The 19904-nt window shown below is 37.9% G+C and overlaps 2 protein-coding genes and 1 long non-coding RNA gene across 3 annotated transcripts; 2 read left to right on the forward strand and 1 right to left on the reverse strand.

Annotated features, from left to right (window-relative positions):
* Positions 1-8764: 8764 nt before the first annotated feature.
* Positions 8765-11532, reverse strand: LOC108252780. The gene has a single exon (XM_017445396.2). It carries the CDS (start codon positions 10990-10992, stop codon positions 10042-10044), a length of 951 nt encoding a protein of 316 aa, XP_017300885.2. The 5' UTR covers positions 10993-11532; the 3' UTR covers positions 8765-10041.
* Positions 11533-13508: 1976 nt separating this feature from the next.
* On the forward strand, positions 13509-19836 carry LOC103512390 (succinate-semialdehyde dehydrogenase, mitochondrial-like). Its single transcript, XM_008477150.3, has 8 exons — positions 13509-13663; positions 13993-14238; positions 14672-14842; positions 15324-15407; positions 17909-18041; positions 18480-18587; positions 19597-19760; positions 19804-19836. The coding sequence occupies exons 1-8, from the start codon at positions 13646-13648 to the stop codon at positions 19834-19836; spliced, it is 957 nt and encodes a 318-aa protein (XP_008475372.1). The 5' UTR covers positions 13509-13645.
* LOC103512389 lies at positions 16171-17242 on the forward strand. The gene is made up of 2 exons (XR_541530.2): positions 16171-16430; positions 16968-17242. It is a non-coding gene; the product is annotated as an uncharacterized LOC103512389 (long non-coding RNA).
* Positions 19837-19904: the final 68 nt, after the last annotated feature.

A 19904-nucleotide genomic window follows, 5' to 3' on the forward strand; every position in this document is an offset into this window, starting at 1 on the left:
TTCGAAGGATTACCATCAGCGCGTCCCGACAAAACGTGATCACTGGATATAGAAAGCGCGGGAATATCACCTGAAGCGGTGAGGGTGTCGCCAAAGTGAGGCGAATCAACAGTTGACATGTAAGTCTTCGTTTGGCCGAATTGAAAGGTCTTCTGGTTCATAGCGGGGGCACGAGAAGGATGAACCGAGGGAGACGCTTTCACGGTAGAAGACATGACAAGATCACTGATTGAACATTGTTTCTCTACGAATTTAAGTAGATCTTTGAATTTGGGAAACTCAGCACGTTCATACTTGTCTTCGAACAGTTTTTTGATACCAGGACCAAGTGCACGAAGACCAAGTTGAAGCAGAAGAAAATCACCGATGTCGATGATACCGAGGTTTTTCATAGCGTCCACATTCGTATAAAAGGCTGCTCAGCCTGATCAAAGTTTGGCGAACGTCATCGTTCGGTTGCTCGGTGTGAAGCGCAAGAATTAGAGAAGTAAACTCGTCTCGAGTAAGACGCGAGCCATAGAAGTTGTGTCCAAGGAAATAAACATCAAGGTAATTCTTGGTTATTATAGTCTTCTCGCCTACAGTAAGTCCAATATTGAGAAAGAAAGAGTGAATCTCTTCCTCAGGTATCAGCACTGGTAAAGCGAATATAGAATCGTCACCTAATACTTTGAGTGGATAGGTACGTCCTAATTTAGAGTACATGAACATATAAATGACAATTGCGTTACATATACTACCGACTATTGAAGTAAAGTAGCTGCCGCTTGGAATTCCAGTTTCGACTATGAATAATCTGCCATCTGGCATAACAAGTGGAGTACGTTGAAACAGAACTTTAATGAATTGGAAGACCAATCCTGTTGAGAATTCTGTAAAGTCGATTGAAGGTACGATAACATTCCATGCTGTGTTGATCAATGCTCCACATGCTGAAGAGTCGAAGGATTTGAAGTCTATGCAGTAGACGTGAGTTCTGGACGCGGCTTGAACGTAAACAAACGTCTTTCATTGTCAGCTCGCGATTTTGATAATTAAAATATGGATTAATAATTTATTAATGCTTAAATTAAGTGCAGATTGTGTAAAACGTGTGCAGTTTTCAGTTTTATACGTATAGAAACCCGATTCAACCAAAAACATGACCGATTTCCTGTGAAAAAGTAGTTTTGTAATCCTCATGTGAAAGATCATGGCGTCATAACCCTACTTTCTACATTTGTAGTAGTGCTCAAGAAAAAAAAGGACTTAAATCTTCATTATTAACTGACAATCTTCAACTTTTTTACAAAATAAAGTGGTTTTCTACTCTCGACCACAATAATAGTAATAGTCTACTGCTGGAGTAAAGGGACTTTTCAGTTCTATGCGAGCAATATAAATAAGCACTATTATCATTACACGTATTGTGTTGTTGTGTACCAAATCTAGTCCATTATTTCACCAACAGGTCAAATAGTGAAAGAAAACAGAAGTAAAACGAATCAAACCATACTGACTTGTGACCCATATTCTACAACGCCTCTTAGATAATTTCTTGGAACAATATATATTTTTCCAAACAACGAAATTTCGGCAGTAGGTGTTCTAACTACGAACACACCCCCGGATATTATTTCTAGAACTGGAAAATGATTACTTCGATTCTACAACATCGTGGTCGGATTATGGGCTTGCATGCCGAAGGCCCTAGGTTCAAATTTCGACAAAGGCGGAGTTTTTACGGAGTCTTTGTTTGGGTTGTTAGTCCCAAGTGAGAAGCAAATTAGGTAAAATTCAGTCAATAAATGGAAACTGAGAAAGGAAAGCATCTGAGGCTATAGGAACAATTAAAAGCAAAATTGGCACTGTGATATCCGCAGAATTGTGAAGAGGTTCTTAGCTTCACCGCAAATAATATTCATGATTCAATATCATCAGAGATTGAACTCAATTTGTTTTCGAAAAGTACAAAAGATATTGATAAAAAGTAGGCAGAGAAGATTTTTTTCATGTTTAATGTTAATGGGATGAAAAAAGTGTAAATGATGTATTTTCTTTAGTTTTTTTGGCGTCTTGCCGATGCTGTCACAACTTTAGTGGTCATCGCATTCTAAAATTTTATAGCGGATAACCTCCTAGTATTGACCCCAAAAAATCTAATAAACACACCCCCGACCTTAGATCGTATCGGCCCAAGTATTACTTTCTAGTTAAAAATAATAAAATATTGATAGATAAAACTATAAAAGACGTGTTTTTCTTGTGAAGTGAAGTATTTATGCATAATACGGATAAATCCAGATTCCAATTACCATGTAGAATCCTGAACTGAAATTAGATATACCATATTTTATTATTATTATTCTATTCTGTGGCTCACTTGTAATTCGAACTCATGTCCACTTTGCTACCGTGGTAGCTAAGTATCTACCTCAAGAATGAGAAGTAAGGATGTAGGTAACTCAGGTCATATTGGAAAATCATTTACACGCTGCGTTGGTTGTTGATCTACGAGTAAAAGTAATAATGACAAATTATACTAATCCTTTAAACTAATGGCGAGTTAATTTTACATTGAAAATGCACAAAGTAATGATGGTCACGACATTGAAACTTGAACCCTGAGTATCTGCGATGCGATGATTTATTTATAGCGTTATTTACGTATCCTTCTGTTTTTCATATTCGAACCATTGCAAACTATGCGAGTTTCGTCTCATTTAACTCCTCGTTCATTTCTTATCGTGATTTTTCATAACTTCCCGGACATAAATTTTTTCCAAATGTTCGATCACCACAGAACAGGAGAGAGGGGAGGATTGGACAGTGGACACTCATGATCTACGAGAAAGAAAATAATAATGCGAGAAAATGATAGTATCGCAGAGTCTTCAGTGGTGATTATTGTGGCTAAATATATTTGAATTTATTTTTGGAACATACAACTCGCTTGCCAATTCCATAAATACTTTTTTAGATACAAATATACGAAAGAAATCTAGTCTACTTAATTTATTTGTAATTTATCAGGAGAAGGAGAAAAATTTCTATCCCAACACCACACCGTTAGTGAAGCTAAATTTCTGAATGTCGAAAATGATTACGTAATAACTGTGAAGATTTGATCCGAGGAATTATCAGGTGGAGATAATAATATGACAATTATCACGTTAGAGAGGGAATAACCCATTTCGGGCTTCCTCTGCTGAATAGAACTATGTTAAATCCTATGGTAGTATAATGACAATTGTTTTTAAATACAGAAGGAATAATTACTAAAGTATTAACGCCCGAGACCGTAGCGTAGTTCCCAGTACTTATGATAGGTATTAGGTAATTAATATTATTATTAAACTAGCTTTAGTCTTTAAATTCTTCAAACCTGACATCAAAAACGAAAACTCAGTGTGGACCTGAGGCAATTTCGATGTTCCTCGCCTAACCAGAGTGTAGATTTGTAGAAGCTGCTTTAAATTTACGAATTCAATATTGAGTGATAAATCTTTTCTGCTGCAGATACGAGAATTCTGGTCATCACAACTTACGCAAGGTTTATGATATAGCTAGAAGCATGTTCATAGACTAAGGTTGTGAAAGCACCTAGTTACCTTGTTTATTCAGTCGCAGACACTAGTCAGGTGGAGTCTAACCATTATCAGTTTAATCAGAGTAGAGACAAAACACGGTGGTAGAATCAAATAACAACCGTGATGTTTTACTAATCGCTGGTTTAGGTAAAATAGTTGTGTTGGATTGTCAACAAGATTTGATCAGAAGGAAAATAGGTGAGTACCTAAATCATAAAAAAGTCGGTTTAGGAAGAGGATTTTTTTTATATTCAAGATTAATTCCAAATCATGAAGAATTTTAAAGGCATGAATGATTGTCACAACGATCAATCCTGGATTGATTCACAGTGTCGAAATTTTCCTTGTCGAAGCACTAGTAGCTGTCTAATTCTTACTGCTAGAAATGATCAGGCAGTTCTTCAAAGGGTTCTCTCTATTTTTAAAGAATAAGCACAAGCCTCAAGATGGTTGACTGCGGTTTAGGACGAGCCAATTAAACATGGGTAGAGACCATCACCCCGCTGTATGGCAGATAATAAAGATTATCTTTTTATTCTGCCATCACCATTCGGCTACAGCTGAAGCCGCTACAACAACAATCAGCGCCCAATCAAAACGCCCGCCTCACTGGCCAATACTTTGGTCGACAACAATTCCAAATATTCGAGCCCACAGCACTGAGTGAAGACACCTGACGTCTTGTCGTTCCGTAGCGCAAATAAATAAATCAAAATAGATCACTGTTCATTAATTTAACATTGAAATTATCGTCCATCGTAATACGAAAAAAATCCCCATGTTCAAGCCAAAACATCGTAACTCCAATCCCCGTGTTCAAAACCCCAAAATGTGTGTCATACGCAGAAAATTTTAAGTTCGCGGGAATTTTTTTGGAAACAGAAAAAAAATCCCACTTCATGAGGAACCACAGACTCCACAGAGGTAAACCATAAGACCGCGTTCACACGATTTTTTTTTTTTTTTTTTTTAAAAACTTTCAAAATCGAAACAAAAAAAACTTTTTTTTTTTTTTTTCAAAAACATCGAACATCGAAAAATAAAACATCGATGTTCGATGTTTCCATCGAAAGACAAACATCGATGTTGACATCGATGTTTTTGTTCCGATGTATCGATGTTTTCAAAACATCGATGTCGATGTCCCAACCCCAGGGTTGCCAGATTGGGGATTTCAAATAATGTTTTTGGGGCTTTTTTGGGGCCATTGGTATTGGTAAAGGTAGGGCCATCGGCTTTAATAAACGCCCTTGGTCACTGCGACCTGGTTAGATCTTTTGTGACATTTTTTGGGGCCAAGAAATTTTGGGGGAAAAAATGGAGCGAAAAATGGGGATTTTTTGGATTTTCAAGTTTTTTTTTAGGTCCTAGGTATAAGGTATAATACGTACCTATGCTAAACTTTACCCATGAACAAAAAAGTTTTCGGTCACTTGGTCAGCATCGAAAATAAAACATCGATGTTTCCATCGAAAGAAAAACATCGATGTTTTTGTTCCGATGTATCGATGTTTTCAAAACATCGATGTTGATGTCCCAACCCCAGGGTTGCCAGATTGGGAATTTCAAAAAAAATTTTGGGGCTTTTTTGGGGCCAAGAAATTTTGGGGAAAAAATGGGGCGAAAAATGGGGATTTTTTGGATTTTCAAGTTTTTCTTTTTTTTTTAGGTCCTAGGTATAAGGTATAATACGTACCTATGCTAAACTTTACCCATGAACAAAAAAGTTTTCGGTCACTTGGTCAGATTTAAAAAAAAAAAAAACAGTTTTTTTTCCATTATAGTATGGCAACAGTGCAACAGCGCGTGAGATCAAGTGCAATCAATTACCAGCGGGAATTTTTAAAATTTTAAATGCATTTTTCACCAACAACAAGCAACAAGAATCACGATTGAAACTTGAAAGTCATGATTCATGAAACTCAAGAATGAAGAACAAGAAAGAAACAAGAAAGGTTCGACTCCCAAAAGTAGCACTTTTTGAATATAAATTGTTATTTGGCACCCCTGGGCTGCATGATTCATGAAACTCAAGATCATTCGAATGAAGAACAAGAAAGAAACAAGAAAGGTTCGACTCCCAAAAGTAGCACTTTTTGAATATAAATTGTTATTTGGCACCCCTGGGCTGAACTCTATAAATTATAATAGATCAATTGCGCTTACTTGGGTGATGTTTCAAAGTCATAGAGCAGGAAAAATGAGGACCAACGGAATTTTTCTTTTTCTTCTCCTATAATTTATAATGGATCAGTTGCGCTTACTTGGGTGATGTTTCAAAGTCATAGAGCAGGAAAAATGAGGACCAACGAAATTTTTCTTTTTCTTACGACTCTTAGATCCCGAGATAAATCGATTTAAAAAATACCGGTAAATCGTGAACTTTGACTTCACGGCATACGCTCCCGAAGGCGAAGACGTCACATCAAATGTCCCGAGCAAAGCTCCCTCGCAGGCAACGCATTAATGTGTTTGTGCGCATACGTTTCTTCGATGACGTCACATCAAATGTCCCGAGCAAAGCTCCCTCGCAGGCAACGCATTAATGTGTTTGTGCGCATACGTTTCTGCGCAGTTCTTTCTGCTCCTACGCTAGTGTGCTTGCGTAAAGTCTGACGTCACACATATTTGAACTCTTTCATTAGAACGGAAAGTAAAATTTGAATTTTCGACCTTTTACAGTTATTTTTTCGGAGTTTTGACAGTGAACTTTGACTTCACGGCATACGCTCCCGAAGGCGAAGACGTCACATCAAATGTCCCGAGCAAAGCTCCCTCGCTGGAAACGCATTAATGGTTTTGTGCGCATACGTTTCTGCGCAGTTCTTTCTGCTCCTTCGCAAGCGCGCTTGCATAGTGGCGCTACCTAACGAACGAAAAAAACAACTGCGTAAAGTCTGACGTCACACATATTTGAACTCTTTCATTAGAACGGAAAGTAAATTTTGAATTTTCGACCTTTTACAGTTATTTTTTCGGAGTTTTGACCTCAGATTTCGATTTTTCCCAACTTTCTACATAGGAATCGACCATTTATTTATAATTTTTACCCATTTGCAACTGCTCCATTGACAATGGAAAAAATGGGGATTTTTTTTTGAAAACGGGGATTTTTTAAGAGCAAATTGGGGCTTTTTAAATAACTTCATCTGGCAACCCTGCCCAACCCTATTTCTGAATTTCTCATGGAGCTCCTACTCCTTGCTATTTCTGCACGTGGGCACGTGCACATTTTTCGATTTTTTCGTTTGTTTTGGTCGGTAGAAGTGTCAAGCTGTCAAGTGAAAACTTGAAAAGTCAAAAGTGTCCAAACCAAAAAAAACTAGTATAGCTCCGCTATACTGTAGTACTGTAGTAATAGAAAGTAAAAAAAAAAAAAAAATATTCTGTAAAAAACCACCATTTTGGTGATCCTGGTAAAAAGACCTTTAATTTGATATATAGGTCGACCAGGTTTGGATAAGTCCTTCTATGGGGACAGACTGACAGACTGACAGACTGACTGACAGACAGACCGACACCGAAGCGAATACAATAGTCCGTCCACTATACCTTTTATTATTAGTAATAATAAAGGAGGACGGACTAAAAATAGATCATTTTTTTTTACACTGAGAGCTTTTGTAGAATTGTTTTGATTTTAAACTTTGAAAACTTTTAACCCAGGGTTTACTTGCCACTTTAGAATGTGAATCCACATAACTAGGTGGGGACCCTTGGGGGCCCATCCCCTTCTGACCAAGATACCAGTGTCTTTGTTGTTTTTTCCTGTCTGTTTCAAAAGTTAATTAGGTACCATTTTCTCAAAACTACAAAAATGAGTTCACAAGGTAATTATCCAAAAGTACATAGGTTAACCAGTTCTTGTTTGATTACATTATAAGTAATCTGATGTAAAACCTAGTTCTAGTTTCGGTAATTATGCATAAGACACGTTAATGGCAAATTTACTGAAAATTTCTATATAAGAGGAAAAACTTACTTTAAGAGTGTGCTAGTTGTAGTTTTGACCGGCGCGAACGACATGTTGTAACACATACTTTTTGCGTTTAACCTAACCCTAACCTAACACTGGTCACTGCTCATTTTTTAATAAATATTGCCATAGTTATCATTATCAGTAAGAAATACCTATAGCTTTTTCTCTTTGGTCTAACAACTCTTTAGCTAGCTAAGCATTGTAATAGTGAAGGTGTAGGTAGGGGGTGATTCTGTCCCGGGTTCAATTCCCTGGTTGTGCTTCAGGTCAGATAGGCATCTGTTTTCCAATTCACCCACCACCAAGTCTGTCTTTGTTTTTTGACCAACACACCCCAACGCCATATTACACCATGAATTCCAACCCAATTTCACTGAAAGTTAATACTTTCAGATGTGTTCAACCTAACCCTACAATAACACTGGTCACTGCTCATTCGTGCGTTTAACCTAACCCTAACCTAACACTGGTCACTGCTCATTCCAAATACAAGCATCAGGTAATCATCCCACTTTACAAGTAGCCATCTCACATTACAATCCTCTCTACCAATGGCTCTCACTATTCCCAATTTTTTCGAAAATGACCCTGTCACATATTTTGTGATAGTAGAGTAAGTAGAGTCGCAATTTGTAGTAGCTGGTATTATGACTGATGAACAAAGATTCACTCAGTTAACAGCCCGTTTAGACCCAGATGTCTTAGCTGAGGCAGCGGATGTTATTAGGAATACATCTACCTGTACCTACCCTTCATTGAAGGATGCTCTCATCAAGAGATTTACCCACTGAGAGGAGGAGAGGTTATCCTGACTGTTAGATCACATGGAAATAGGTGACCGTTCTCCAAGTCAACTCATGAGAGATCTCCAGAATCTGGCAGGTGCTGATGTACCTGAGAACCTGATCTGAGGACTTTGGCTTAAAAAATTGCCAACATTGACACAACAGATGATGCAGGCGCTGTCCACACTGGAGCTTCAACCGGGGCGCGTCCTAGAAGAATTCATCCTAATGTGGTATTGATAGCAGTGGGTTCGCCAATTATGACGCTATTAGGACACAGAATCTTGCAGTACAATTCAGCTCCAATGAGAAAGTCGATGTTGCCAGGCTTGTAAAACTCTGGATCGGCTAAACATAGATTGGAGAAGCGGTCGACAACTTCCTGAGAAATTGGTACAGACGGAATGCTAGAAGCAATGCGGGGAAGAACTATTGAGGCTAAAGTCACTAAACTTGAGGCTAAAGTCACTAAATTGACTCAACAAGTTGAGGAGCTTGCTTGACGTTTGGATACCATCCTGAACACATCCCAAGGTCAGTCACCCAATCTTCCATACTCAACACGGGATCATTCATCTACACGTTCCCGTTCCAGAACCCCCGGTCCCAAGAAATATTGCCAGATCCACTGGAAATATGGTGTCAGCTAAAAAGTGCCTAGAACCAGCTACATGTAAGTTTGTCTCAAATAAGGGAAACAAATAGACCAGGTCATAAGGGCGGCTGATCATTTTTTAAGATTTTAACAAATCAACGTGTAGAGCCCATGTATATTTATCATTTAAATAATATAATAGTATTTTACAATAAAGCCACCCATTGTAAAATAAAAATACAAATAAATTTAATTATTATTTTACAATAAAGGTAGGTAATATATAATACTTATAGATATAATACATATATATAGAGTTAAGTAGAAATAACTTGTCAGTACCTATGTAAATATAAATAATAACACTGAGATTTGAGACCGTGCTAAACGAATGGAATAACTTAGGTATTTTATACATCTAATGATTTTATTGTTGATAACTTACTTTTAAAGCTAGTGGTGGGGCTGGCTCAGGGCAGCGGGTTAATCAACGAAAAGGAACACAGATTTCCTGAAGAGCTTACCGTGATGAAAGTCCTTGGGAATCCTGGGCCGGCCCTTGAAGAAGTTGTGGACTGTATGATGAGGAAGTAGAAGAATAATCCTGCACTGGGACTTATTTTATATCTTAAGATGATTGTATGGGTTAGATTGGTTAAAAAAAGGGGTTATTTAAAATCAATTAATTTGGTGAAAAGATAGGTTTATAAAACATAAAAATTAGGTACTTCAAGTGTATTGATTGGAACGAACTTTTGTGACAACTAACTATTACTAAGAGGAGAGAGGCATATCAAAAATATTTAGGTAGGCATAGATAGACCACGCGTTGGGATAGTTTTCTTACTTGTTAGTAATATGTTCAAATCAGGCGCATATACGCAACATTCCGCCCACCCAAATTCGCGAGGATTTGCAACAAGCAATATAAAGCAATTATCATTGAGCAAACATTGTAAAAAAGGCAATAAATTAAAAAAAAAAAAAAAATGTAAGAATACATACGAAAATTAAAGAGAACTTGAATCTGAGTAGCATGAATAAATGCAAAATGGAAATAAAATAATAAAACTTCAAAACTATTTACAAAATGGAACTTGAGTAATAGTCAAATTACTGCAAGAGAGGAATGACCTTGTTAATAGGTCGAGCGATCAAAGAGTTGCCAGTTTTTACTGAAACAACTCGAACAACATTGTCCTTTCCAGGATGAACTGATTCAATTTTGCCGATTGGCCTATGCAGAGGCAAGCGGTGAAGTTGCGGAAGCAAAACAAGATCTCCAACTTTAAGAGTGGAGGAGTTATTAAACCATTTGTTACGAGGAGTCAAGGATTGCAGATAACTGGTGGACCAGAGTTTCCAAAAACATTGAGCAGCGCGTTGAAGAAGACGCCAACGAGAAAGCCTATTGAGAGGAGTCTCAGAAATATCTTCTTCAGGAGCGTGAAGGAGAGAAGTTCCTATAAGGAAATGCCCTGGACTCAAATAGTCTACGTTATCGGAAGGATCTGGGGATAAGTCAATGAGTGGCCTAGAATTAAGTATGGCTTCAATTTTACACAAAAGAGTTGTAAATTCTTCAAACGTAAGAAGTTGAGCACCAATCACACGTCGTAGGTGATGTTTTGCAGACTTAATACCAGATTCCCAGAGGCCTCCGAAGTTGGACGCTGCAGGTGGATTGAAGATCCATTTGACTTGACGTTGAGCTAAGGTATCAGATATCTCTGTGCAATTCTCTTGAAGTAAAGTATAAACTTCAGATAATTCTCGAGCACTAGCGGTGAAATTCGTGCCGTTGTCGCTGTAGATGCAACGAGGTAGACCACGACGTCCAATGAAACGGTCGAGTGCGGCGAGGAATGCGGCAGAGGATAGATCCGAAACTAGCTCCAAATGAATGGCCTTTGTGGTGAAGCAGATAAACAGGCATAAGTATGCCTTTTGTGAGCGTGCGTTGCGGCGGGAACTTTCCTTGATGAGAAACGGACCGCCGAAATCCACTCCAACATTGAGGAAAGGACGCTCCTTTGCCACACGAGCGGTAGGCAAATCAGCCATAATTGGCTGTAGCGGTTTGGATGCATATCTATAGCATTTCAAGCATTTGAAGATTCTTTGGCGAAGAAGATTTCTGAGAGAAACTATCCAGAACTTCTGTTGAATGAGAGCTTGCGTAGTGCGTGGACCAGCATGAAGAGCTTGAATATGGTAGTGATCACACAACAGGTTAGCAAGATGACTGACTTTGGGTAGAAGTAGAGGATGCTTCCTGTGATAGGGTAAGTCGGCATTATGAAGCCTACCGCCCACCCTGATAAGGCCCGCATCATCGATGAAAGGTGTAAGCTTACGTAACGATGCGTCCTTAAGCGGCGAATCATCCTTGAAAGAAGTGAGGACTTGCTTGAAATGGAATGCTTGTTCCAACTTGGTGAGAAGATCCAAACTTGAGTTCAACTCATCAACTTGAAGAGGTCCTTGCAACTTGGCATGACGATTGCGAACATTGTGAATGAAGCGCAGAACGTAAGCAAAAACACGTTGAACTTTGGAGAGTTTGGAGTACTTCTGAAATGAATCATGAAGATCATTAGAAGATTCAGCGGTAGCGGAGTCAGTGACAACCAAAGAGAGCTCTAAGATAATCATCTCAGTTTTACTGTAAATTGTGAACCATAATTTAAGGCTATCTCGATATCTTAACTCTATCCCCCAATTTTACAGTGCCTAAACCATAAGACAGACAACGAAATCCCTAAAGTGTAATAGTTCATCGTAAAATTATCGCATTTACCAAAATTTTATCAAATCAGTGAAAAGTTGAACGCTGCAGGTGGATTGAAGATCCATTTGATTTGACGTTGAGTTAAGGTATCAGATATCTCTGTGCAGTTCTCTTGAAGTAAAGTATAAACTTCAGACCACGACGTCCAATGAAACGGTCGAGTGCGGCGAGGAATGCGGCAGAGGATAGATCCGAAACTAGCTCCAAATGAATGGCCTTTGTGGTGAAGCAGATAAACAGGCATAAGTATGCCTTTTATGAGCGTGCGTTGCGGCGGGAGCTTTCCTTGATGAGAAATGGACCGCCGAAATCCACTCCAACATTGAGGAAAGGACGCTCCTTTGCCACACGAGCGGTAGGCAAATCAGCCATAATTGGCTGTAGCGATAAAAGGCTGCTCAGCCTGATCAAAGTTTGGCGAACGTCATCGTTCGGTTGCTCGGTGTGAAGCGCAAGAATTAGAGAAGTAAACTCGTCTCGAGTAAGACGCGAGCCATAGAAGTTGTGTCCAAGGAAATAAACATCAAGGTAATTCTTGGTTATTATAGTCTTCTCGCCTACAGTAAGTCCAATATTGAGAAAGAAAGAGTGAATCTCTTCCTCAGGTATCAGCACTGGTAAAGCGAATATAGAATCGTCACCTAATACTTTGAGTGGATAGGTACGTCCTAATTTAGAGTACATGAACATATAAATGACAATTGCGTTACATATACTACCGACTATTGAAGTAAAGTAGCTGCCGCTTGGAATTCCAGTTTCGACTATGAATAATCTGCCATCTGGCATAACAAGTGGAGTACGTTGAAACAGAACTTTAATGAATTGGAAGACCAATCCTGTTGAGAATTCTGTAAAGTCGATTGAAGGTACGATAACATTCCATGCTGTGTTGATCAATGCTCCACATGCTGAAGAGTCGAAGGATTTGAAGTCTATGCAGTAGACGTGAGTTCTGGACGCGGCTTGAACGTAAACAAACGTCTTTCATTGTCAGCTCGCGATTTTGATAATTAAAATATGGATTAATAATTTATTAATGCTTAAATTAAGTGCAGATTGTGTAAAACGTGTGCAGTTTTCAGTTTTATACGTATAGAAACCCGATTCAGGAAGACACCTGACGTCTTGTCGTTCCGTAGCGCAAATAAATAAATCAAAATAGATCACTGTTCATTAATTTAACATTGAAATTATCGTGTAAATAATTCGGAAACGATGAATTATGCCTCTGAGTAACCAGATATTGTGTTGTGTGAATTTTGAATGGCAAATTTGCACTCTCTTCTTTCCAAAAGAAATAGTTTTATACGTATAGAAACCCGATTCAACCAAAAACATGACCGATTTCCTGTGAAAAAGTAGTTTTGTAATCCTCATGTGAAAGATCAATAGGTGCAGACCGTTGAAACAGTATTTGGGGAGTACGGCATTATTTTATCGTGGCCATTGTCCAAAAAAGCTCCATATTACATCAATGCTCCTTGTTCTTCAGTTGATATTTTTTTTATAGTAATACCCATGTTCTCTTTTCATCTCGATGTATACATGATTGAAGACCTGAGAGAAGATTGAGATTTTTAGAAAAAAAGGTATAATTAAAAGAAAGAAATACCTAAGTAGGTTTTTAAATTTATCTATCACGGAATTACGTATGTCAAAACTATGAACCTACCCGTAATATGAAATTCTTCCTTTATCTATGAATGAAAGCGACATGAATCGATTTGTTCGATGATCCCCACATGTTATCAATTATTACGTTGATTGTTATTGTTAGTAGTTATCATGTTCAATTTATTTGACCCCGACACATTGATAACAGACTGAATCAGTCACTTGTTAGTCTAATACAGCAGATTGTGTACTTTCTCTGTTAGATGAAGAAATGAGAAAAATTGAACGATTGAAATTGCCGACTCCATCATGAATCCTACAAGAAAGGTAAATTATTTTATTTTTTTATTGTAAAATAATGTATTTTATTTGAATTTTGTTTTTATTTGAATATTTTTGAAAATATATGAAAAAATAATCTATTTTCTATTAGCTACCTTCAATACTTAAATAAAACTTTTTGATAGATTCCCAAATAATTATAACGTAAATTAACTTCCTTTTTCCCATTCTGTGATCTGTTTTTATGTTTAAATACGTCCAAATATGAAGACATTTACTTTGAGGCTATCCAAGATATGCATCCTGTATGAGTAAACCACATTTTCCATTGGATAAAAGTATAACAGCGGTTTTCCTTCTCTATATCGTTTCAGACCTTGAAATTTCTGGACAGTCAACTAGCTGGTCGAATTCTCGCGAGAACCATGTCTCTGTGGAAAGACAAAGCATACGTCAATGGAAGCTGGACTGATGCGGAATCCGGAAGTTTCTTTCAAGTCACAAATCCGGCAAACGGGAAAGTTTTGGGAAAACTACCAGATATGAATGATAAGGACACGGAGAAAGCTTTGAAAGTCGCCAGCGAGGCTTTTGTCGAGTGGGGTAAAACTACTGGCAAGGTAAGTCATGGTTCAATATGTATTCTATTTTTGTTCTTTCTTCAGTATTTTGGGACCCAGTCATGATTTTGTATCTTTGTTCCGCTATAACTCTTAAATGATGAGTCTCCTTTTGATGAAATTCGAAAATAAATTTTCAGCAAATAGGGCAATGAAATTTCCTAGGAGCCCTTTTCCTTAGTGATTTGAGTTTTACCACATATTTACCGAACCACTAAATTTATTTTATAATGCCTTAGGTCGGACCCATTGCGCTTACTAGATTACAAATTTTTTCCCCTAACTAGGTAGCTTCAATTTAAAATGTGAACTTACGCTAATACCCCCATGTCACAAAAGATCTAACCAGGTTGCAGTGACCAAGGGCGTTTATCGTTTGTTAAAGCCGATGGCCCTACTTATACCAATACGCTAATACCCCATTTTATTTCAGGAGCGAGGAATTATACTGAGAAAGTGGTACGATCTTCTTGTCCAAAACAAAGAGGAGCTGGCAAAAATCATCACTGCAGAGGCAGGAAAACCTATTCCAGAATCACTAGGCGAGGTTGACTATGGAAATGCTTTCATAGATTGGTTTGCAGAAGAAGCTAGGAGGTCCTATGTAAGTTTTATTTTTATTATTATTATTTTATAAATGAATAAATAGGACTTTGGGATAGTTGAAATATTGTAATTATTATCCACGATTATTAATCGGTTTATTATTAATCGGTCTAAATGAAATTCATTCCAGAATACAGCGCCACAAAATAGATACGAATTTTCCACTTCTCAGACACTAGATTTTTATATTAGAACTCACGCCTGTTTATCATGGAGTTATGCGACATGCCTTGTATTTTAAAAATAGAATTTTACGAAAAAATCAAATTGGATTTTTCGACCAAGAAATATTGAACTCGGACATTTTGTGTGCAAAGCCAATATGGTTACTACAAACTACAAGTCCAAAGTTTATTCGGCTGAGGTTTTTATAAACGGCACCTATCGTTAATGCTCCGGCACTTATTGTTGTACTTGTCTACCGTTTGTGTTGTGAGAGTGTAAAGCTCACTTTCATTATTCGCTGATTAATTTTTCAGGGAGAAATCATTCCAAGTCCAATAAAATCAAAGGAAATGCTTCTGATTCGACAGCCTATTGGAGTCACCTCGCTGATTACACCGGTAAGTAAACCGTCTTGAAATTTAATTCAAGACGGTAAAAAAAAAAAAAAAAAAAAAACCAAACCCAATCTCAGGTCTACCTGATACCTGATGAGCACACTACCCAACCACTAATTTTTCTTTCATTGCGAGTATCAGGACCACTGTGGGTGCCAAAGGTCCAAGACCAAGTTGTGGCCGCACTCTAGGTTATGCGATTATATAATTTGAACTCCATTCATTTTCCCTCCAGATTCAAAACAGAAGAGGAAGGCGTGGCTATCGCCAACATGACCAGGCGTGGTCTGGCAGGTTATTTCTACACCGAAGACATCAGACAGGCATGGCGTGTGGCGAAGAATATCGAAACCGGAATGGTAGGTGTCAACGAAAGTTTGATCTCTGCCGCCGAAGCAGCGTTTGGTGGAATCAAGGAGTCAGGTATTGGCAGAGAGGGATCGAAACATGGCCTGGATGATTTCTCTTATATCAAATACGTCTGCTTTGGAAGTCTGTGATGTGGGATTTCCTTGGTCACTGAATACCCTGTGTTGAGTCTTGGCCTGCGGTGACTCATCGAAAGATTTCTAGTCTTAGTGCGCGGCCACAACGGCGACCATAGACCATCGCCGTAACCATCGACCATCACAGAAAAAGTGTTTAGCTTTCTTGATTTTCTGCGAGGGTAGGTACTATGGTCAAGGCTCCGTTGAGGATGCTTCTATTCTGGTTTCTCTTGGGTCGGCACTAGGCTATGGTCGGTTCTCCGTTGTGAACGCCTCCTCTGACTCTTCGAAAGATTTCTAGGCAACAACGGCGACCATAGACCATCGCCGAGACCATCGACCATCACAGAAAAAGTGTTTAGCTTAATTTCTTGATTTTCTGCGAGGGTAGGTACTAAGGTCAAGGCTCCGTTGAGGATGCTTCTATTCTGGTTTCTCTTGGGTCGGCACTAGGCTATGGTCGGTTCTCCGTTGTGAACGCCTCCTTAGGAAGAACGCAATGTCACGTCGGTGTACATCATCAGACTAGAAATCTCAAGTAGGTATAACTGCAGTTTTAACCTTTTGAATGAGGACGTTTTGAAAGGTTGTGGCTGTACCAGGCCAAACGGCCTGCGGCCGTTTCTTTAAGAAATCTCAGTCATTATTGTGGGGCGGAACTTTATTGACTAAACCTCGCTTTGAACGTAAATGTATGTCCACTAACATAAACAACACTGAACTTTTTACAAGTGTATGGGGACTTACAACCAAATTAATTTATTTAATTTGTTAAACTTACCTACCTATCAAGTTGTGAACTTCTCTGACTTCAAAGACAGAGCTATCTTAAATGACAAATATGGTCAAGATTTTGATCCATCAGCTCAGTCAGCTATTTGTCAAATATTTTGTGTATTAATTGTTTGCTTTAGTAGGTAATTTTCAGATATAAAGTTCTCTCTCATAATCTTGCAGTAGGTGTTTAGGTAGGGTGGAAAACTCATGATTCATTAGATAGTTTCTTTACATTATTTGTTTTTATTGTAACAGAGATATCCCAAAAAAGTTTTTCACCCAATTATAGGTCAAGTAGGTATAACTGCAGTTTTAACCTTTTGAATGAGGACCTTTTGAAAGGTTGTGGCTGTACCAGGCCAAACGGCATGCGGCCGTTTCTTTAAGAAATCTCAGTCATTATTGTGGGGCGGAACTTTATTGACTAAACCTCGCTTTGAACGTAAATGTATGTCCACCAAGAAGATCGCCTTTGATTGGTCGTATTGTTATTGTGATGGAACTTTTTGCATATTTTATAATAAATTACCCACTTCTATATCCATATAAATAAAATAATTATACCCATGTCTATTTACCTTTTTATTTACACTTACTTTTGACTAGTAACTACTTATTTATAGGTAGAAAAAATTATTTCACCTTATTCACCCTAGGTATTATTTATTTTATCTTTGGGCTTTTACTCTTTTACGGAAAAGTATGAGGCAAACTTTGTCGTACACACCTTTTTATTTACACTTACTTTTGACTAGTAACTACTTATTTATAGGTAGAAAAAAATTAATTCACCTTATTCACCCTAGGTATTATTTATTTTATCTTTGGGCTTTTACTCTTTTACGGAAAAGTATGAGGCAAACTTTGTCGTACACAATCAAGGAGGCAATTACCAGCCTAGTTAGTTTGAAAAGTAGCGCGTCTGCCTTGTAAGCGCTAGGTCGCGGGTTCGATTCCCGCTCGGGGCGGATTTTATCCTTAACAGACAAGTTACATTCTCGGAAGGCCTGGCTTTCTCCTATCCTGTCTTCCTTCTCTCTTCGCTTTCGGGACGATAAGACCTTGGCAGTTACAGTTCCTTCTATCAAACCTCTCTAAAAAAAATATGAAGATGTCTTCACTTTTCGCTCTTGCTATTCCATTACCATCATATAAATTCTACACACGCCTCGTTTAATTGTTGAAGTTTATTAATTTAATAAGGTTTATTATATAAATAAATAATGTCTTCTTTTCCAGTGGAATTTCCCATACGCTATGATCACAAGAAAGGCCGGAGCAGCAATGGCAGCTGGTTGTACCTGCGTTGTAAAGCCTGCTGAAGATACACCTTACACAGCATTAGCTATTGCTGAACTAGCACATCAGGCTGGTAAGTGTCTGGTACAGATGATAACTTTATGGACGCTGTGATAGAAAGGTGTCCTTGGTTGGATATTTGCCAAATTATAGTTTATAGGACTCATTTATGGTTTATTCCTCTCTTTATTTGACGATAACTGGATAGCATTAAGCAGAAAAGAACCATCCATAAGGGGCCATGCCTTATGGATGGTTCTTTTCTGATTAATCCTGTCCAACTTTTGGATGATCAAAGAAAGGTCAAAAATAGTTATAAAGAAATCACATTTTGATAGTTCAGACGGAAGATCGTAATTGGTCGAACCCTTGAACATGTCTACAACTTGAACAAGCAAAATGTCACAATGTGGTCCATAACAGAAGAAATATTCCTGTTCTGTTTATGGTATCATGATTAGCTATGCAGGTATGCTTCATCTGAAAACTGGGTCATTGATTCGTCTTCCAGGTGTACCCAAGGGTGTTTACAATGTGGTGACTTCAGATAGAAAGAATGCAGCAGCAGTTGGAAAAGTCTTGAGTCAGCACCCTCTCGTGGCCGGATTATCATTTACAGGTTCGTTATTTCTTAGAAACTGGGCCATTGATTTGTCTTCCAGGTGTACCCAAGGGTGTTTACAATGTGGTGACTTCGGATAGAAAGAATGCAGCAGCAGTTGGAAAAGTCTTGAGTCAGCACCCTCTCGTGGCCGGATTATCATTTACAGGTTCGTTATTTCTTAAAAACTCTCAGAAAAAACAATCAATAAAATTTATTGACGATTTGACGGACTGCCCAAAGTTTGGGTTGCCAAAAAGACACAGCATACATGTACTTATCAGACAAAATTGTCACAGTTAAAATAAGATTGAACTTCATATTCTATTTCGACATGGCTTCAATTTCTAGACTGCTACAAGATAAATAAAGTCATATTTACCACAAGGGTAAGTAAGTAGTACCCATGATAAATGAATAATTTGACTTTCCATAAACAAAATTGGGATACAGACACTGATGTCCATGTGAACATTTATATATTTATCCTAGAGTTCTACATAGACCTTGGGATACATTATTGATCTTGGTCTTATTTTCACACCTATTGTAAATTTTAAACAATGTAGAAGATCTTTTGAAGGCCTTGTTTCACTTTTGGACTTTAAATTTTGCTATGCTTTGCCGTCAAATTAAATCTGTCCACTAATAGGTAGGACCACCCTTTTTTTATTAACTTGAACCAAGTTTCAACCGAGATTGTAGTGCAGACCATTACATGATTAGTATTCAAATATAATACCTAACATAAATAAAGTCAGTCCTACCTACTTAGATACCTACAATGTTTTGGTCACGGATCGACCCAAAAAGCAGCAGCAGAAGAAGAGGAAGACCGGGAAATATTTGAGGAAAGATTACCTATGTACTTGAAAAACAAGGTGTACAATATTTTATTCTAGGATAAAATTTAATATTAATGTTTTATATTAGTCTTGACATTTCACAATTTCATTGCTTACTGATTACTGATCTCTAACATTTTTATCCTTCATTTTACCTCACCTACTTTTTCTCCTGTTTTCAGGTTCGACAGAAGTGGGCAAACTTTTGTACGAGCAATGTGCAGTTGGAGTCAAGAGAATAGCTTTGGAGTTGGGAGGCAATGCTCCTTTCATGGTGTTTGAGAGTGCAAATATAGATCTTGCCATTCAGGGAGCCCTAGCGTCGAAATTCAGAAACTGTGGTCAGGTAAATTTTTGGACCTACTTACTTTTTCTGATTTTGCTAATAGCTCGGTAAAAGAAGAAACCAAACATGTATTTAAATGCCACGACCAAATCGTGAAATCGACACTGATATATAACATTTTATCAGAAGTCAGCTAAAACAATT

The sequence above is a fragment of the Diaphorina citri genome, unplaced genomic scaffold, assembly GCF_000475195.1.
Source record: "Diaphorina citri unplaced genomic scaffold, Diaci psyllid genome assembly version 1.1 scaffold833, whole genome shotgun sequence".
Lineage (NCBI taxonomy): Eukaryota > Metazoa > Arthropoda > Insecta > Hemiptera > Psyllidae > Diaphorina > Diaphorina citri.